The sequence below is a fragment of the Vulpes vulpes genome, chromosome 15 (assembly GCF_048418805.1).
Source record: "Vulpes vulpes isolate BD-2025 chromosome 15, VulVul3, whole genome shotgun sequence".
Lineage (NCBI taxonomy): Eukaryota > Metazoa > Chordata > Mammalia > Carnivora > Canidae > Vulpes > Vulpes vulpes.
The window spans coordinates 103,599,781-103,622,153 of NC_132794.1; the positions used below are offsets into that span (position 1 = coordinate 103,599,781).

Genomic DNA, 22,373 nt, shown 5'->3' on the forward strand with positions numbered 1-22,373 from the left:
ATGTTCTCAAGATTCATCCCTAATGTAACATATATCAGAATTTCCCTTCTTTCCAAGGCTGAACAGTATTCCATTGTATGTATATACCATATTTTCTTTGTCTAGAATTGCTGGGTATATGGCAATTCTGTTTTTAATTTTTTGAGGAACCTTCATACCATTTTCTACAGTATTTGCACCATTTTATATTCTCACCAACTGTTAACAGGGTCCCAGTTTTTCCATATTCTCGCCAACATTTGTGATTTTTTTTTTATGTGTGTGATAGCCATCCTAATGGGTGTGATGTAGTATCTTACTGTGGTTTTGATTTGCATTTCCCTAATGATTAGTGATATTTAGCATTTTTTCATGTGCTTATTTTTTGTTTATATATTTTCGTTGTAGAAATGTCTATTCATTGCTCATTTTTTAATCAGGTTCTTTGTTTTTTGTTGTTGAATGATAAGAGCTCTTTATATATCCTAGGTATTAATCCCTGATGACTAGTCAGATATATGATTTTCACTTATTTCTTCCCACTAAGTATCTTGCATTCACTCTAATGATAGTGTCCTTTGATGAATAAAAGGTTTTAAGTTTTATGAAGTCTATTTTATCTATTTCTTCTGTTGTTGCCTGTGCCTTGCTGTTGTATCTGAGAAATCATTGCCAAGCCAATATCTTAAAGCTTTTGGCCTATGTTTTCTTCAAAGAGTTTTATGGTTTTGACTATTGTGTTTAGGTTGTTGATATATTTTGAGGCTTTTTTTTTTTTTTTTTGGTATTGTATTAGGTAAGGGTCTAACTTTATTCTTTTTCATTTAGATATCTAGTTTTCCCAGCACCATTTGTTGAAAAGACTATCACCTCTTCATTGAGTGGTCTTGGCACCCTTATAACGTCATTTGACCTCATATGTGAAGGTTTATTTCTGGGCTTTTTATTCTAGTCCATTGGGCTATATGTCTGTCTTTATGCCACTACCACATTTTGATTATTATATTTTTGTAGTAAGTTTTGGAACCAGGAAGTATGACTCCAACTTTATCCTTTTTCAAGATTTTATTTTCTTTTAATTTTTAAATTATTTATTTTTGCTAGTTAGAGTCCTTAGGAGCCATGTGAATTTTCAGATGAATTTCTAAAAAAAAATTGTTGGGGTTTTGATAAGGATTGTATTATATGTGTAGATTGCTTTGGATAGTGTCAACATCTTAACAGTATTAAGTTTTCAAATTTATGAACACAAGGTGACTTTTTATTTATTTATCTTTATTTTCAGCAATATTTTGTACTTTTTATTGTATGAGTCAGCAACTTGGTTAAGTTAATTTTCAAATAGTTTATCCTTTCTGATGATATTGTAAATGGAGGTGTTTAATTTTTTTTAGATGGCTTACTGTTGGTGTATAAAAATGCAACTGGTTTTTTATGTGTTAACTTTGCATTCTGCTACTTTGCTGAATTTGTGGGGTTTTAAAAAAGATTTTATTTATCCATGAGAGAGAGAGAGAGGCAGAGATATAGGCAGAAGGAGAAGCAGGTTCCCCATGGAGAGCCTGATTCAGGACTTGATCCCAGGACTCTGGGATAATGCTCTGAGTGAAAGACAGATACTCAAACACTGAGCCACTTAGGTGTCCCTGAATTTGTTTATTAATTATAAGTTCTTGTACTGTGGAATTTTTAGAGCTATCTATCTGCATGTGCGTTTCATTTGTAAACAGTTATAATTTTACTTCTTTTCCAGTTTGGATGCCTTTTTTTTTTCTTTTGTCAATTGTTCTATCTAGGACTTCCACTACCATGTTGAATAGAAGTAGCAAAAACAGAAACTTGTTCCTGATTTTATATATATGTGTGTGTGTGTGTGTGTGTGTGTGTGTAAATACACATACAAACACATATATGTATGTATTTGAGAGAGAGTGTGTGTGTGTGTGTGTGAGTGTAGGGAGGAGCAGAGGGAGAGAATCTGAAGCAGACTCCCTGCAGAGTGGGTAGCCCAGTATTGGCCTGGATTTCAGGACCCTGAGATCATGACCTGAGCTGAAATCCAAAATCAGATACTTAACCAACTGAGCCACCCAGGCGCCATTCCCCCATTTTTGATTTTATGGGAAACACTTTTAGTTTTTCACCACTGAGTATGATGTAAAGCTGCAGCAAATTATCATAGCTACAAGATCTAGCTATCATAATTAACAAAAGTGGCTACATTAAAGAACAGATTTTCAAGGTAGGTGAAACAGCCTTATATTGGAAAAAGATGCCATCTAGGGCCTCCAGAGCTGGAAAGGAGAAATCAACTAGTGCCTGGCTTCAAAGATTCAAAAGAAAGAATGACTCTTGTTAAGGCTAATGTATCTAGTGACTTTAAGTTGAAGCCAGCGCTCATTCACCATAGGGCTTCCAGTTCCAGGCAACACTAAGTAAACATACATCTGTTTTTACCTCGCAATGGATTTCAACTATAAAACCTGGATAAAATGTATGGGTAGCTATTTGATAATTCTGAAAAATATTAGCAGGAAGATCAGGGAAGACCAAAATTCAAAGTGCCACTGAACTGTTTGGGAATTTATTATTATTTTCTCCTGGTATCCCCTAACTTGAAAATTAATGCAGGCTGAAACCTGAGAGTGACTCCTCAGGTCTAGACAAGAAACTTCCTGGAAATATCCCTTAGTTCTGAATAGGGCATGGAAAAGGAAATTCTTAAAGGCCAGAGCAAGTAGTGGAGACTCTTCCCCCATTTTTTCTCTTTTTCTTTAATTCACTCACCCCCAATCCCTGCAGTTAACATTGACTGGAATGAGAAGCTGCAAGAGCCAAATCTCCAAGGGAGGGCAATCTTCCTTTACTTATGATAGAGCTGTGGTTACAAGTGATAGTGCTATGGTTACAAGAAGGCCAAGACAAACGCCATTGCTTTTTCCTTTTCTCTGTCCTACCAGCATAGAATGTGGCACAAAGCACTACAATAAAATTAAACTACAGTAATACAAAAAATTGTCATCAGAAGATATCCTCAGTATTATAAAAAGTCAGGCAATACAGTGGTATAAAATATTTATGACCTGCATAAAGGACAAAGGTCTTATATTCAGAATATATAACTCATATAAATCAATAAAGTGGTCTGAAATTACAGCCCTTCCCTGTAAAATGATGAGAGACTTGGACAAGCACTTCACAAGAAAGGACATTTGAGTGACCAACAAAACATAAGAATGTGCTCAGTTTAATTTTTATTGGAGAATGCAAATTACAAACCACAACATAATAGTGCTTATCATATACCCATCACAATGCCTAAACAAACAAACAAACAAACAGCAAATGTTGGAGAGAATGTGGAACTCTCAAAACTTCTGGTAGTCTAGAAACCGGAGCAACAAGTTTTAAAACAGTTTGACTTACATTCTAAAGTTGAATTGACACATACTTTCCATTACACCAAAAGCCATGTAAAAATAGTTATAGCGGCCTGTTTTAAGTAGTCAAAACATTAGAATATTCCAAGTACCTAAAATAATGGAATGGAGAATATAGTCATTTAATGGAAAAATATGGGATAATGAAAAAGAACAAAACAATCCTATAAGAACAATATAGATGTCACTCACAAACAGTGTTGAACAAAAGAATAAATACTGTAGGATTTCATTTGTATGAAGTTCAGAAATATGCGGAACCAAACTATGATGTTAAAAATCAACATGATAGCTACCTTCAAGGAGGAAGGAATGGGTAAATTACTATTTCTTTATTGGGGTGTTGGTCATCGGTTTATTATCTTCCTAATAATTCATTCCGCTGTATGCTTGTGATTTCTCTGTGTGTGTTATGCACTGATGTTCTGGGAAATGTTTTTAAAAACAGCATTTCATACTTTTAAAATATTAAGAAAATTTTATAATTAAAACATTATCCTAACTACATAACTTAAAAAAGATATGCTTTAAATAAAAATTAAATGTAGAAAGGAGCATAAGATACATTGACATTTATCATTTTTGTTGCAAATTTGGAAGATTAAGATATTCTCTAGGCAGGTTATTTGTAACAGGAGAAGTTAACCAGGAAGAGATTTCTTACTAGATGTTGTATTTTTAATATCTTGCCATGGAGACTTGAGAGCACTCCACTTTTTGTAAAATACTTCAAGGAAGAATTGAAGAGTTATCAGATATGCTTTATACATTTGTAAATCTGTTAGCAGTCTGGGGGAGGTTCATTTAGTTGTCTTCCTATTAATTTTACATAAATGATAGCTGAAATGGATTTATGGATCATTTCTCAGCCTTCATTTAACTCCTTCCATATGGCTATATAGCAATGATTTTATTTGTGTGGGATTGATTCTTCACTAGCTTCACTAACGGGCTAAAGCCAGTTAGCTCACAGCCTTCAATAGCCAACTGCTGGGTGAAGAGTGGGCATGTGTAATGGTATATAATGTGAATTCTGGAATCTCTGCATCCATTTTTGTCTCCAAGAGGGAAATAAGTCTGAGGACAGAGCTGATGCACAGCCAAGTATATAGTTTAGAGAATAAGAGAACAATGGAGCTAGGGCACTCATCAGTCAGTCCAAACCTGGGATTATTCTTCCTTTTGACTTTGAGGAGTGTCTTAGTCTGCTTGGGATGCCATACCATAGACTGAATGGCTTTAACAACAGAAATTTTTTAATCTTACAGCCCTGCCGCCTGGGGAGTTGAAGATTTGAGTGCCAGCATTGTTGGTTTCTGGTGTGAGAATTCTTGGTTTGCAGATGGCTGCCTTTTTGCTGTGTCTTTTTCAGTGCATGTACATGGAGAGAGAGTGCAAGCTCTCTGAGGTCTCTTTTTATAGGGACACTAATTCTATTGGCTTCTGAAGAAGAAAGGGGTAACTGGTCTCAAGCAAGTCTAAAACCTAGCAAGGCAAATTCTATCAGATCTTAAAGATTTGAGAATAATCCTCTTTGGTTCAGTACCCTACCTTCAGGTCCATTCTGGTGACAGCATCACCACACAGCCATACAGAGTGGCCCTGTCCTTTTAGCATGGTGAGGGGGCTGTGATGCTCTAGCACTGTGCTGCAGGTTTGTCCCCAAGACACTGGGTAGTGGCATCTTGGTCTGGTCCCCATAAACCAGAAAGGCCCCACCCTTTAAAACTGAGTTGGAACCAGTCTTGCCCTAATGATCTTTGACTAAAATTCAGGCTCACTCCCTTTCCTTAAAGGATAAAACATGTTCTTACTGAATAGTTCTATGGTCCCAACCTATTGAATCCAAGAAGTCTGACAGCTTTTTTTTTTTTTTTTTCCATTTTGTCTTGCTCTCTTTGTCCCCTTTAGTTCAAACTCATAGTGTTTCTACTGGTATAATCTCATCTCTGTTCCTCATTCTGAGGAGATGGCTGATTAAATCTCTGCATCATGCCCATGATCTCCTCTATAAATCATTGCTCGGCCACCCCCTTGGTGTTATCTTCAGAACATGATTTCTCAGCTTTTGCGATATGGATAGGATGAGAATTTTCCAAATCTCCCAAGTTCTGGTTCCTTTCTAAGCAATTTCTTCTTCAACTCATCTCTCCTCTTGCATTTAGCTATAAGCAGTAAGGAGGTTCAAAACTATATCTTCAATACTTTGCTTAGAAATATTCTCTGTTAAATTTACAGTTTTATAGCAAGTTCTACCTTCCACAAAACACTAGAACACAATACAGCTAAGTTCTTTCCCATTTTTTAGTAGGGATGGCCACAGTGCACCAGTGTGGCTGAGTCAGTTGAACATACGACTTTTGATTTTGGCTCAGATCATGATCTGAAAGTCCTGGGATTGAGTCCCATCTGGGGCTCTGTGCTCATCGGGATGTCTGCTGGAGACTTTCTTCCTCTCCTTCTGCCCCTCTCCTTGCTCATGCTCTCTTTTTCTCTAAAATAACTACATAAAGAAATATTTTTTCAAAAAATATTAAGGATGGCCTTTCTTCCATTTTCCATTAACCTGTTGCTCATTTCCATCTGAGACTTTACCAGAACAGTTTTTAACATCCATCTATATATCAACATTCTGTTTGTGATTATTTATGGGTAATCTAAAAAGAGAGATTCTCTCTCCACCTGTATGTGATTCTTTCTGAGCTCTCACCAGAATTGCCTTTAATATCCCAATTCTTCAAAACAGTCTCATTACAGCAATCTAGGCTTTCTTTTAGCATGCTTCTCAAAATTTCACCAGTCTCTACTCATTACTCAGTTCCAAAGCTGCTTTCACATTTATAGGTTTTTGTTACAGCAGCACCCACTTCATAGTACTAAAATCTGCCTCTGTTCATGCTGCTATAATAAAATGCAACAGACTAATGGCTTAAACAACAGAAATTCATTATCTCACAATTCTGGAGGCTAAAAAATCCATGATCAAGGTGCTGGTATGGTTGGTTTCTGATGTAGGCTTCTGCTTGGTTTATAGTTGGCTGCTTTCTTGGGGTGTGCTCACATGACCCTCCCTCAGTGTGTGTTCCCTGGAAGAAGACAGAGAGTGAGGGTGGGAGAATGAGAAGGTGGGAGGGAAGGGGAGAGAAGAAGGAAGGAAGGGAGGGAGGGAGGGAGGGAGGGATGGGAGCTCCTGACCCCTACCTCAGGTTTCTAACTTTGTAACTTGTTTCTGATGTGGGTCCCTAACCTGTTATAGCTTCCCTACCCTGGGCCGAAGGGCACACCCATCCCCTCACCATCCTCCCATTCTGGGGGCTCTCGCACAAGTCTGAGGGCTAGGCTGACACTGTCTTCCCTCCTCCTCCAGGAGCCCCCAGCTTGTCCTGACCTGTGCAGGGGGGTTGGGGAACAGCTCCTGTCCATCCACCCCCCATACCCTACTAAACCATATGACAAAATTAATGAATAAAAACAGTGAAAACATGAAAAAAAGGGGGGAGGGGAAGAGAGAGAGAGGAAGGAAGGAAGGAAGGAAGGAGGGAAGGAAGGAAGGAAGAGAGAAGAAAGGAAGGAAGAAAAAGAGAGCCCGCTGAGGTCTCTTATAGAACACTAATCCTTTTGGATCAGGGCCCACCCTTATGATCTCATTTAACCTGATCACCTCCTAAACTGTCTGTCTCTAAATACAGTCACGTTGGATGTCAGGCTTTCTCATAGAAATTTGGGTGGAATACAATTTATTTCATAGCAAGGAGTATAATATCCATTTAGTCCCAATATTGTTTATACCATTTTGTGATAGAGTTCTGTCTCTTGCCTTTGAAATCATTTTAACTGACAAAGCATCCTAAGGTATTGTTAACTCTTACTTTAACAATCCTCAAAAAAAGTGTACCAATTTATTGCAATGAACATATTGCTTTTCCACTTTTACCCACTAGGCTTTGTTGATTCCTCATTGTTGCCAACCTAATAACTGAAACAAATAATTTTTTTAAATATGCAAATTTTATTGCATTCCAAGTTAGCAATTTATTTTGTTAATGTCTTAGTTGATAAGAAAAAAGACATCCTTCAAGTGTTAGGAAGGTCTTTTTAAAACCCTTGAAAGATATTTTCTGGAATAGCAATAATTAGGAGGTAAATTACTTTTTAAAATAATATATTTCTATATTTCAACACAGTTCCCTAGTTTGTAATATTTTTTACTGAAATAAAATATTAATATGCCCAAACCATCTTTTAAAATATGTATTTAAGACTTGAATTTTATGACCAATTAACCTCAAATTGCTATAAAATAGTGACAATATTATCTCTTTTTGCATTTGGCCAACTAGATTATTACCAGAAGATATTTCTTTGTCACTGGAAACCTGTTTTACAATATAACCTTATACCACACTGTGTTACTTTTATTAAATTCTTTTTAATTTTTGCTAAATGAGAATACCTAATGAGTTCTATGGTTTTCACATTAAGAATCCTTTCTATAATGACCATTTTATGAAGGTTAAAATCAAATTATTGAAATAGCTCTCCCTAAATTCCTATGCTTCCCTTTTTTTTTATCCCTGTAGCTCATGTACTTAATTTTTAAAAAATATTTCTTTCCTTTCCTTTTTTTTTTTCTGTTTCTATTAGGAGGATTTTACTGAATGATGTTGAACCTTTCAGATCTTCTGGCATTATTATACAGTAGACTTTATTAAAAAATGAAAGCCCAATTATTCCTGCATGTCCTCCCCATATCATATGCCAAGGAGCAATATGAGCTGTTGTATAATATGATAGGAAAAAAATTATGAAAGAAAGCCACATAGTGGATTAAAGGATGCTAATGCTTGATGTTGCCTATTAAGACATTTGACTTAAGAAATATATTAGGGAAAAGCTAATTAAATAGATCAACTCAGAAACTTAGTCACTTTAATGAATAACAGTTTATTTGTCACTCACATCCATTGGGCATAAGGGAACCAGTGGAAAGGACAGGGTAATGTGCAAGGCACTGCTCCATCAAGTAAGTAAGACTGATGGAAATTTTGTCATCCTGAAGGTTTCTAGCATTGTCATTAGGGACTGGGATTTTCTGATGATCATAAAAGGATGAGTTTTCCACAATGCTTGGTAAATTTGTCAAGTGTTTTAGGTTTTTGCTGTTTAAGAAAGCAAGTGTTCTTAGTAAACTGGTTTTGTTTTATGTAGATTTAAAAAAAAAAAAGAACTGTAACTTTTATTTGCAGTTTCTTGTTTTATGTAGATTTTTTAAAAAAGAACTGTAACTTTTATTTGCAGTTTCTTGTTTTATGTAGATTTTTAAAAAAAGAACTGTAACTTTTATTTGCAGTTTCTTGTTTTATGTAGATTTTTTAAAAAAGAACTGTAACTTTTATTTGCAGTTTCTTGTTTTATGTAGATTTTTAAAAAAAGAACTGTAACTTTTATTTGCAGTTTATTTTCTTAAAAGCATGAGGTGCTTTAGGGTGACTCAGTCAGTCAAACATCTGCCTTCAGCTCAGGTTGTGATCTTAAGGTCCTGGGATCGAGCCTGGCATCAGGCTCCCTATTCAGTGGGGAGCCTACTTCCCCCTCTCCCTCTGCCTGCTGCTCACCCAGCTTGTACTCACTCTCTCTCACTCTTTCTCTCTCTCTCTCTGTTAAATAAATAAATAGAATCATAAAAAAATCAAATTAAAGCATTTGTAAACATTACCTTGATATAAGGATATAATTGCCAAATAAGGACATCTACTGTCAGAACAATTATTAGATTTTTACATCAATTAAAGAACCAATTCCATTCATTTAACAAAAGCTTAATGACACCTACTATATGCCAGTAACAGAGATATATTCTACTGGGTTTTTAATATTTATTGGAGATTATAAAATTTTATTAGAAGGATTTTTTGAACTATTTCTTTATTTTGCCTATTTATTTGTATCATCATGGTTTCTCTTTTTACTGATAGGTTTTACCAATAACCTAATATTAATCAACATAGAAAGCATTTGCTGCAAACCCCTGAAGTACATATCTCCTCTTCACAAGGAGGTGAAATTATAAACAAAATTTTATATTGGCATTCTGCACCATTATAAAGACGACACTTTTTACTTGAGTCATGAAATTTAGATCACAAAGAATTTAGATTCCTCATGGAGAAATTGAACCAGTCTCCAGCATCTTGAACTGAATCTCTATCATGTAACTTTTTTGGGGGGGAAATACTGTGAATTACAAATTATTAAATAAAAATGCATTTTGATACTTAAGTTGTCTTTAATTATTAAATGTAAATGAATTTTAGCATATGTAGTATTGTCTATTACTGCACAAATTCTGAAAGAAACTGTTGGTGAGATTTGTTGCTGGATTCATTACAGGGATTTTAAAGTTGAATGTGTTTTTACATTTTAGCTGAAAAATAATGGTGAAACAAAGTTAGGAGGAAGGGAGAATTGCAATTTAAGACTTGTCACTTAGGTGACTTACTTAAAGTTTCCATGACTTGGCTTTCTTATCGTTTAAATAAATACATAGCAGTATACATAGTATATCATGCAAATTTGTGGTAGTTAAATAATGTGTGTAAACCACATAACATAGTTCTTGGTACATATTACGGGATGGATGTTATTTTATTTTATTATTATGAATGCTCTTTATGAGTTCTGTTTGGGCATAGTAGATTGGAGGTGATATATCTCTTATGTTAAAATTCTTAAGTATATTGATAGGACTGAAATTCAGATATATGGATCCTTGGTCTTATCTGAAGTATTAATCATTAGTACCGTATTTTACCAGTTAAAATTTTAATCTGGGGTGGAATAAGGGAAGTGTAACCACAATTCTAATAATTCAGACTGGAACAGGATTCAAAGGTACAATTGGCATATTGAGCTAGGAGAATCCTTGTTACTGACAGGAGAGTGAACTTAGTATTGAAAGGTATTTACCAGCATTCCACTAGATGTCACCAAATGGTGAAACCAGAATGTCTCCAGGCACTACCGAATATCCCTTGGAGCCCAAAACTCTCCTGATTGAGAACCACTGAACTAGAGGGAATTAGGTAGGCTTTTCAAATATATAAACAAGCCTTACCATATAGAAGAAAGAATGGACTGATTCAGTGTAAACCAGAAGACAAAGGAAGCAGCATTGATTGACAAAAGTTAGAAAGAGCTTAATAGAAGAACACTTTTATAGTTTGAGCTAGCTAAAAATAGAATGCAGTGACTAGTGAGTAAGCAGCTTCTCAGCTTTGATGAGCGATTAGAGGCAGGATCACAGAGTTGTGCTGGGTATTTCTTTCCTGGGAGGGCATCCGAATTAAATCCCTTAGATCACCTTTAATGATAAGATGCTCTCATTTGGGCAGGTATAATAATATAGGTTTGGAAACCATTCCAATTGAGGTTATAGTTGAGGCCATGAGGATAACTGAACTCGCTCTTTCTGAGAGCAAGAAAAGGTAACAGCATGGTATGAACTGGGATTTAGGGAATGTCCATAATTTAAAAGAGGAAACCTGGAATGTGACCTACCTTCACTGACCTTGTAGTACATCAGGAAAGATAAAGGGAAACTAAGAAAATAAAGGGATTTTCTTGAAAAAAGTTAATAAAACTTATAACCCCCCTGGTGAGTCTTACCAAAAAGGAAAGAGGAAGGACCCAAGTAAATGAAATCACGAATGAGAGAGGAGAAATAATGACCAACATCACAGATACGAACAATTATGAGAGAATATCATGAAAAACTCTATGTCAATAAATTGAGCAACTTAGAAGAAATGGATTAATTCCTAGAAATACATAAAGTACCAAAACTGAAATAGGAAGAAATAGAAAACTTGAAGAGTCTGACAACCAGCAAATACATTGAGTCAGTAATAAACAGTGTCCCAGCAATCAAAAGTCCAGGGCCAGACGGCTTCACAGGCAAATTAAACCAAATGTTTCAAAAAGAGTAAACATCTATCCTTCTCAAACTATTCCAAAAAATAGAAAACTTCCAAATTCATTCTCTGAGGCCAGCATTACCCAGATACTGAAACCAGACAAAGACACCACACACACACACACACACACACACGCACACACACACACACACAAAAGGCGGGGGTGGGGGGGGAATTACGGGCCAATATCTCTGATGAACCTGGATGCCAAAATTCTCAATAAAATACTAGTAAACCAAATCCAGCAATTACATTAAAAGGATCACTCACCATGATCAAGTGGGATTTACTCCTGGACTAGCAAGTGTGGTTCAGTATTCACAAATTAATCAATGTGATATGCTACATTAATAAAAGGAAGGGTAAGAACTGTATGATCCTTTCAATAGATGCAGAAAAAGCATGTGGCTAAGTATAGCCTCCATTCATGATAAAAACCCCAAAAGTAGGGATAGAAGAAATATACCTCAACATTATAAACGCCATATATGAAAAACCCACAGCTAATATCCTCAGTGGGGAAAAACTGAGAGCTTTTCCTCTATAGTCAGGTAGAAAACAAGGATGTCCATCTCACCGTTGTTATTTAAGATAGAAAAAAAAATAAAAAATAAAAAAAAAATAAGATAGTATTTGAAGCCCTAGACATGGCAATCAGACAAAAAAAGAAATAAAAAGCATACAAATCAGCAAGGAAAAAGTCAGACTGTCACTATTTGCAAATGGCATGATACTCTATATAGAAAACCCTAAAGATATCACCAGGAAACTTCTAGAACTGATACATGAATTGAGTAAAGTTGCAGGATGCAAAATCAACATACAGAAATGTGTTACATTTCTGTACACCAAAAATAAAGTAACAGAGAAATCAAGGAATCAGTCCCATTTACAATTGCACCAAAACCCATGAGATACCTAGGAATAAACTTAACCAAAGTGGTAATAAACCTGTACTCTGAAAACTATAAAACACTTATGAAAGAAATTGAAGATGACGCGAAGAAATGGAAAAACATTCCATGCCCATGGATTGGAAGACAAATATTGTTAAAATGTCTATTATTACCCAAAGCAATCTTCACATTTAATGCAATCCCTATCAAAATACCAACAGTATTTTTCACAGAGCTACCACAAACAATCCTAAAATTTGCATGGAACCACAAAAGACCCCAAATAGCCAAAGCAACCTTGAAAAAGCAAAGCAATTGTGACTTTCAGCAATTTACTTTGAACTTCCTGAGCATTGGATTTTTCTTTTTAAAAATAAGAATAATATATTCTATCTTGAAGTGTTCTCATAAAACCAAATCCAAGCATCAGTGTGAATGAATTATTTAGTACAATATCTTGAAATGTGTTCAGCATTCAATGGACAGATGCTAGAATTGCCACTGTCATCATCATTGTAGGATATTCGACAATCTTCTCTTCAAGTGAGATAAGGAGAAAAGGTATATTAAGAAATTAACAAGAGTGGAAAGTGTTAAAATTTGCATAGCTTATGAGTGAATGTTTTGAAGAATACAAGGATTATAAGTTAAGGATGAGTACCAGGTTTTTTGTAGTGACCAGTGACTAGTGAATTTATCTGCTCACCCTTGGGTCTTTTCATAGCATGCTGTTTGACCTCAGAGCAAAGGGAGAGAAGAGTGACACATAGTTGGAACCAATTAATTAAATATATATGATTCTGTTATTTTGAGATTTGTTAGTCTCAAATCACTGCTAACAAAGTATCCTGCATGTTCATAGCTTATTGCATGTTTTACCTAATATATATAGACCATAGGTATGAACACTGTAACTGAATTATTTCCTAGTGTAAACATTAGCATATACTGGTTTTTCTCAACTTCAGAATGACTGACATATTGGACAGGAGAACTCCTTGTCATTGGGGACAGTCTTATGCATTGCAGGATATTTAGTAGCATCCCTGGCTCTACTCTTTTAACGCAAGTTGCACCCCTACCAATATTGTGATAATCACATGTTTCCAGATATTTCCAAATGTATCCTAGGGGTGAGTGGGGAGCAAAATTATATTCACTTGAGAACCACTAGAATATTCTCATATCTAAAATAGTTGCTAATATGGATAAAATGAATGAATCTGTGTGAAACTTAAATTTATAAAATTCCCAGCTTTTATGACTCAATAGTAATTCTAAATAGATTTCTATTGCTTCATAAGACTAACAGTTACAAATTTATATTTCTTTGACAGGGAATATCTTAAAGATAGACTATACTGTTTAAAAAGGAATATAAATATTTATTCTACCTGTATACTTTGTTTTTTACTTGAAAACATTTTAAACGCTGCTATTTTTCCATTTTTGCTTTAATTATTTACCAAGACAGAGTGGTTAGTTCTATATAATTTTAAATTCTGTACATATTCTTGAATATTTCATTACATATTTCCAGTGTTTTAAGTGAAAATTTCTTGTGTTTTATTTTCCAGTTGTTTTTTATCTTTATTGCTGGTAGCTGCAGTGGTATGGAAGATCAAACAAACATGCTGGGCTTCTCGACGGAGAGAGGTATCAATAATATTATTTAATCTTTTGCTTAAGATCTGAGTAAACATGAATCTGTATTGCTTGATTATTAGTATGTGCCACTCAAGTACAGAGTTTCAAATCAGCTTTACTTATTAATACTGAACAAATCAATCTAGAATTTTTAAGCTTTAGAGCAAACTTTACCACTGTCATTTTAAGTTAATTGCAATGTTAATTGCAGATAGTTATTTTGAATAGTGTTAGAACTCATATTGATTAAATGATTTGCAATCTCTTTAAGTTAGATAGTTATAAAAACTATTTTTATGAGCATCTCTGTTGTAATTAAAATTTTCAGTGACAAATATTTATTTTTTGTTTTTGTCTCCTAGATTTTTTTAAAGTAATCAAATCTTTGCCATTTTGTGATTATCTGATAATTCAAGTATGTTTGAAGTGCACCTCAATTTGATACATTTCTGTGTCAGAATTAATCATGTATGTTCCCTCAATCCTAAAATTTACAAAAACAGTAGTATTCTTGCAGAATAACTAATGATATAAATATATTAGATAGTTCCTTAATTTTGTATATATTAGTTAATTGAAAGGAATAAAGCAATATAATCTGAGGAATATAAATGTGTAGTAGATTTATTATTTTATATAATATAATAAAAAGGAAATTTGTTTTCATTAGTATTATAATCTATTAGTATCAATATAAGTAAGCTGTTGTTAGTATTATAAGTGTTTATTTGCTGTTGCATTTCCCAGTATATTTTTATGTATATGATTTTGTGCAACAATATAAAGCAGTGGTATAATTGCTTACCATCTTTTTCTCCATATACAAGATATTATATTTATAGACTTAAAACCAGTCCAGTATACTCTAAGCTATATATTTAGTGAACGAGGTGAGTCATTCTTAATTTTTCTTCAGTTTTCAAACATTAATTAAAACTCAGTGTCTCAGTGTCTACCTGACAGCCCTCCCCCAGAAATACATAATTCATCTCGATCGTCTCTCTTTTTGATTTTCTGTATAATGCCAAGGCAACATCAGTAAGAATATACTTGGTATGACCCCATGATAAAAGTGATCTAATTGAAAAAGATCTTATTAAATATAAATACATAAATATTTGGCAGGAAGTGGAATTCTGTGTGGAGATAAGCAGTCGTCTTTTTTTTTTTTTTTTAAGATTTTGTATGTTTATTCATGAGAGACACAGAGAGGGAGAAGCAGAGACAGAGGCAGAGGGAGAAGCAGGCTCCATGCAGGGAGCCTGATGTGTGACTTGATCCTGGGACCACGGGATCATGTCCTGAGCTGAAGGCAGACTGCTCAACCACTGAGCCACCCAGGCACCCCTATTAGCAGTCTTCTACACGTTAAAACATCTGTGAGGTGAAATTATGGGTTCAGGAACGGAAAAACATTTCGTAGGCAGGCAATGTGAAGGCCTTCCATAATGGCATAGAGCAAATGACAATTTATGCTTCTAATCATTAGAAAAGAAGTCAAGATCAATCAAGGAGCCTGGGTTCAGACCTCATTATGACTACCAATGTTTAGATACCTGATTTTTAAAGTTTATAAAATGCGACTATATAAAATATAGCATTGTGAAAAGATCATTGTACGACTCTGTTATTAACTAGTTTATGAGAATGGGTAAATGTCCTAATTGAATTTCCTTTCCTCTAAAGAGGAGTGATTGTACTATATAACTAATTCCTCAAGCTCTAGGAATATTTAAATGTAATAACTAAAGTTTAGAAATAGTATTAAATATTTGAGAAAACTAATGTGAATAGTTCACTTACCTATAAAACTTTCACACTTCTCAAGATGAGAAATTGCTTTTGGTTAGGATTATATCAATTCAAGGAAATAATGTTATTTTTGCATATTAGAAGTTCTGGCAAGCTGATATTAAACTTTAATTTTTAAAATACAAATTTAATGTATTTTTTTAGCAGAAGTCAAAATCTTTCAAAATATGTGGTGCACATGGACAGAGCAAAGGGAGAAACTAGATTAAGACCACTGGGCCAGGTCTAATCTGTGCTTCTAAATATTACCATGTCTTCCTGAAAATCCTTCCATATAATGCCCCTCTCTCTAGAGCTCATCTAGGTAGTGAGTCTTATAGTAATGACTGAATTCATTTTGCTACCCCTACTGAAGTACAAAATTTATCTTGTTGAGAGGTCATGCGATTGTTTATAATGTCATGTTAAAAATATTGTGATGTTTTCTCACATTTAATTTTATTAAATTTTTCGAATACAGAATTCTTAATGTCTTAGAAACCATTCCTATGTTGATGTACAGATAAAGATGCCATTAGGTGACTAACAGTAATCTATTATTAGATAATAATTTTACATTATTAAAAGATTTTATTTTGATTTAAAGATCCAAAGACTTTTAATTACACTAGTTGTAGCTACTGTAATTACCCCATTTATAGACTTTATTTGGATGGAGGTAAAAATGTGTTTTTATTTGATCCTCTATTCAGTTTTAACTATTAGGTTAACTCAAATATTCCCCAAAGGGAAAGATCCCAGTATGTTTGCTTTATGTGGATATGTCACTTTCTCTAACATTAAGACATCAACTATTGTAAGCCTCAGAGGACCTTTATTATTAGTATAATGGTAATTTATTTGTAACACTATATGAATATTATTTAAAGGATTCTCCCTTCTTAATATTTCCATGATTTTGTTAGAGGAATTATACTATTTGGTTTTCTAAATATTCGGTCTGGTTTAAAATGAAAAAAATTCTTTGGATTTTTAAAATATATTATTTAATTCAACCAGGCATGGTGCTTTTTTAAAAAGAAGCTATTTGAAGCTTTGGTTTCTCATAAACACATCTAAACTGTTTTTGTGATATAATTTTAATAACAGAGGCCTATTATTGATGTAACACTTTCTGAATAACACCACTGACAATTCAAGGGCTCTTAAAAACAGAAAACACAACTACAAAGGACTTTCATTTTAATATACCTCTTCATATCGGAACTTCACATTCATTTCTATGATAACCTTATTAAGAATATAGACATTTTATTTTGGGTGGGGTGCTGTGCTAATGAATGGAAACAATAAGTGGGTATTGACCAGTAGAAATATTATAATACACTAGAAGAATGAGTTCATTTTTTTTATAGTTTGTGGTTATTACAGGGGTATTGAAACATTTAATTTCAATGTTACATTCAATTTTAGATAAATTGTCACTGCATTACAAAAATATTCCTTAGGAGCAAGGATATGGTAAAAGGAGTCTCTTGAAATATTATCATGCTTAATAATCTTCATTTTTAAACTGAAATTTGAGTTTTAAATAAGTATCATAAGGCAAAACCCATCAAAATATTTAGTTACTGCTTGCATTGAAGGTAGTGAATCTTATATTTGACTAAGGTTAGTGAAAGTATCCTACATATCTTAATAGTTACAAGAACTTATTTTTTATTTAGTAGAAACCATTTTTTTTTACCACATTTTGAGTGGTTTAATTGTAGTTTGCATCAGTTAAAATCTAACTGCAGGGGTGCATTGGTTGCTCAGTTGGTTAAGTGCCCAACTTTTGTTTTTGGCTCAGCTCATGATCTCAGTAGGGACACCTGGGTGGCTTAGTTAAGTGCCCGACTATTGATTGCCACTCAGAGACCCTGAAATCCAGCCTGTGTTGGACTCTGTGGTCAGGGGGGAGTCTGCTTTGTCTCCTTCTCTGCCCTTCTCCCACTTGTGCATGTGTGTGCTCTTTCTCTTATGCTCTAAAATAAATAAATAAATCTTAAGAAAAAAACCCTGCAAAATTCATAGAATAATAGATCCTTAAATGTAAGGACTTTTAAAAAAATATTCATAAATAAATAAATAAATAAATATTAATTAAATAAATAAATATTTATTTATTTTAGCTATCAAGATGTGGGGTAGAATGGGGTGGGGCAGTGGACAGGACAGACCAGGGGAGAAAACATCTCAAGCAGACTCCCCACCAATGCCAAGCTGGAGTGGGGCTTCACACAGGGCTGTCTCTCTCTACCCTGATATCATGACCTGAGCCAAAACCAAGTGTAGTGGCTTCTTAACCACCTGACCCACCTAGGCACTCCTAAGGTTATTTCCAATCAACTTAATGTTACTAGTGGGTCTGTATGTTTGAATGATATTACATTTTCTGTATCTGTAATTTTGCCTTCTTTAATTATCTTAAACTTGCAGTTCTTCAAAAGTTAAAAAAATATATTAATATATGGAGCTTTACCACATTATTTGCTTATCTTTCAGGTCTGCTTTTCTAATGCTTAAAAATCAATAAAAACAGCATTGCCTGGGATAAGACAGTGTCCACTGAGTGACTGACCTTGCGTTTATGATACACTACTTTCTTGCACATTTCATAATCATACTGCATAAAACCTAAATTTGAATTTAGCATTATCAGCGTGAAATTTGAGTTAAAAATAAACTAACAACCAGAGATGGGGTTTTAGTAGCTCTGAGTAGCAAACTACTTTTCTAGAGGCAAATACATTTTCTTTCCTTCTATATCTAATTATTTTATGGGAACAAAAATAGAAGAAGTAATAATATCAAGTTATATTTTACTGAGGTCATGTCATGGGTAAATAATTAATGATAAAATATTCTCTGAGATGCTAAATTTGTGGTAAATGGGTTCTTATTATTAATGCAGTGTAGCAGTGTTTTATAAAATGAGTTGCTCTACCTCCTTAGGCACCTATCTTACTTAGAGAGAGAGGAGTGGGCACAGTGAAGAGAGTAATGAGAAAATGTTCTTTTGGGTTGAGAAATTAAAATTATGTACTTTATGCAACTTCTTACATAATTTCTTAGTATTTTAATCTATCTAGTTTATATAATGTTTAAGCATTTTAATATCTACATATAGCTTTCCATAAAACATGTTCTTTTGTCAAAAAAGCAAGATTTTTTTAAACTATAAATAATGCACTCAAATAAGTCTCTCTTTGTATTTAGTGACTTTAGTGTTAATTTACTTTTTATCATTTTCTCTTACTGAATTCCAAAATGTAATGATTCCCTTGCTTTATTTTTTTCTATCTGGTAAGATTAGAAATTACAGATGTTCACCATGTCTATTTAAAATATAGTTTTAAAAAGTAGCCTGTCTGCTTAAAAATAATTTGAACTGAGAAGTCAGATATGTATGGGAGCATATGATTTGAAAGTTAACTGATTCTTGCCTTCTATACCTATTGCCAAAAATCTTATTTTATATATAGTGCTTTCATTTTGTTCAGCAAAGATATATTAATCTCCTGCAATATTACAGATTTATGAATACTGCAGATATAAAGAAAAATACACAGATCCTATTTTTTAGAAAATTCATAGCTTTAGCAATTTCAATAAGATACACACACATACACAATCTCTAAGGAATACTTCATTTTGCTTTGTTGTGGTGTCATCCATAGGTGGAGATATAGTATATTAAAATGTTTTCTGGAAGTGGTATTAGTAATAGAATTAAATGAAAACTGTTACATAACTGTATATGGAATTGATTTCTAAAAAATGATAAAAACTTTTAGCATTGTTTGTACTATGTATTAATACAATGTAAAAATTGCCTAAAATTATACTTTTTATTTATTATATGATATTATCATCAATTAGGAATAATTGTTTATATAGATTAAGAAATAGCCCAGAATATTGAATTTCTGTCAATAAATTTTAATCAGATTCAACATAAAATGTTATATATCTGATACAAAAGAAAAACTCTTGACTTAATGACTAATTTTGTAGGAATAAATCCTAGAAATATAAGCCTGCCTACTTTTTCAAAATATATTCATGCAAAGATATTTATAGGGTTTTTTTGTATATCAGGAATTTTATATCATTCAAAAAGCTTCTTGAAATAATTCTATTTTCTTATAATGGGATATTATGAAACTGAAAACTAAGAATGACAGAAAAGTATGTGTAAAAAATAAAACATTATTCCTTCATTCAACAAATATTTATCAAGCAATTAGTATTGTTCCAAGCACATTTTAAGAGGAATATAGCAGTGAACAAACAGGAATTCTAGTTCTTGGATACTACCGATCTTAAAAATATGCTGTTAACTAGGAGGTGCTGATAGAGTATTATAATGTTTCCATTTGTGTAAATCACACACACAAACACACACACATGCATTGTATTCATGGACATTTTAAGAGACTTGCCAAGATTATCTCTGGATTGTGGGATTGGTATTTGGTAAAAGAAGTGATTATGTCATTTCAAAATTGAAACACAAACAACTGAATTTCAGGAAAGTAGAAGGCATAATCTAACATTTTGGAGTTGGGCATTTAATAAAAATAGTATTTAATCCTCATTCTAGAAGATATATATTAGTTCCCTTTTAGCTATATAAGGAATTTGAGGGAAGTTGTGTGCAATGATCAAAGCTCATAAGTAGTAAATGAAAGAGCAATGATTTTTAATTAAGTCTCTCACATTCTAAAACTCAAGCTCTGTGGACCATACTTTAAAGATAGCCTGAGTTTGAACAGGTTTGATTTACTGCTTATAGTTATAACTGACTACTTATAATATAATTTATGAATCTGTTTGTTATAGGGAGAATATGCTGTATTTCATCTAGTTGTATGATAATGCAATCATTATTTGATGTACCACTTAGAAGAAAAATAGAGTAACAAACTAATCCCATAGTGCCCTCACTACTAAGAATATTTATTTTGTACTTATGAAACAGCTCTTATAGACTTACTTAGATAGAGATTTTATTATTTATCATTCAAAAATATATATTGAAAGGAAAGCAGAAGCAAAATAAATTAGTAAGGTGTTGCTAAAATTTGTTCACATTCATAGTTGCACCTTTTATAAATGACTTTTTGATTCAGTAAAAATGTTTTGTTTCACATAGTATCATTGTCTAGAATAAAAAAAATTGCAACTGTTCAGGCCATGACATATATATCATACTTTCTGGCCAGTAGTGATTGTATGAGTTCACTGATTATAAGACATATCAGGTTTTAGAGATATTAAGACGGGAAAACAAAATGTGTCTTAGAATCAAGATATGGTAGGGCTTACTGTATAAGGTTTTTAGTCCTAAGTGAGTTAATGCATGCTAAGTGCTCACCTTTCTGCCTTTTTTGCTTCAACAAATATTAGCTGTTATCATTATTGATATATAATACAAATAATGATTAACATTATATTATTATTCATTAATATTAGTAACAGGAAAGCCTGTATATCTTGGATCCTTCTCCTCCATGTGTACTCTAATACAGTTGTTCTCAATTCAGTAGGCCCTTTAGAATCAGCTGTTGATCTTAAAAATTATATTTATATATCCTTGAGAACCACTCTACTGTTCCACCCCTACCAGACCTATAAATCAGAGTTCTGTGAGGCTCAGTTTTATGAATCTATTTTTAAAGCTACACATTTCTTCTCAGAGGGAGAATCCTGATGCAGGGAGAGTCCTGATGCAGGACTTGATCCCACGATCCTGGGATCATGACCTGAGTCAAAGGCAGATGCTCAGCCTCTAGCCACCCAGATGCCCTAAACATCCATTTTAATCTCTGGAATCTATCTTAAGTGCATACAGCAAATGAAAATGCATTTATTCAAGAGACTACATCTCAGTTTAAAAAAAATCTGTAGCATTTGAGTGTGACCTGAACTCTTCTTATCCTCTCTTAGCTCAGTATGACCAGCATTTCTCATCTCCCACCTTACCCTGACCATTGCCTAGTTATGTATTGCAGAGGTTCTATTTTAGGTAAAAGCAACTGAGATCTGAGGCTCTTTTTCTTTACCAAGCCTTGTCTTGTAGGTCAGAGTTCCTCCTCAGGAAGAGTAAGCTGAGAATTCTGGGGTTCCAATTGCACTCATCACACTTTGCTCAAAGGTGGAGATTATGTGTCCAAAGAAACAATCTGAAAACACAAGAGGCTACCACACCTGTCTGGCACCATCCTCATGAAATAGGGGAGTCATTTGAGAGAGATATGAGAGAGACCACTGTATCCACCATCGCCTCTGGAGCTGTGGCACAGAAATTTTATCTAGGGGAAGACATTTGTTTGAAACAAACTGAAGAAGTTCAAACCCAGTGGCTTCCTTGAAAAAAATGGACATTGTGGTGGTAAACAATGCAGATGACACTGATAGCTCCACCATAAATCATTTAGAGGTTGACCAGAAAGATCCAGTGATAGAGAAAGTTAGGACGCTCCTGGGATTGTAAAAAAAAAAAGTCAGGTAGTCTCAAATATTACCCTATAGTGGACCCAAAATTAATTGAATCAGATTAGGGAGCAATTTTAGCATCAGAGCATTATCAGCCTTATCAAAAACAATAATCAATTCATGGAGGCTAACAGCTGCATGTG

General features: G+C 33.8%; 1 protein-coding gene across 1 annotated transcript in view; it reads left to right on the forward strand.

Moving 5' to 3' along the window:
- ATRNL1 (attractin like 1) overlaps nucleotides 1–22,373 on the forward strand; it is a 762,129-nt gene that overhangs the window by 356,998 nt on the left and 382,758 nt on the right. Inside the window, exon 26 of the mRNA XM_072740185.1 lies at nucleotides 13,866–13,944. Within this exon, the coding sequence (XP_072596286.1) occupies nucleotides 13,866–13,944 (79 nt within the window). The remainder of the gene's footprint in view (nucleotides 1–13,865; nucleotides 13,945–22,373) is intronic.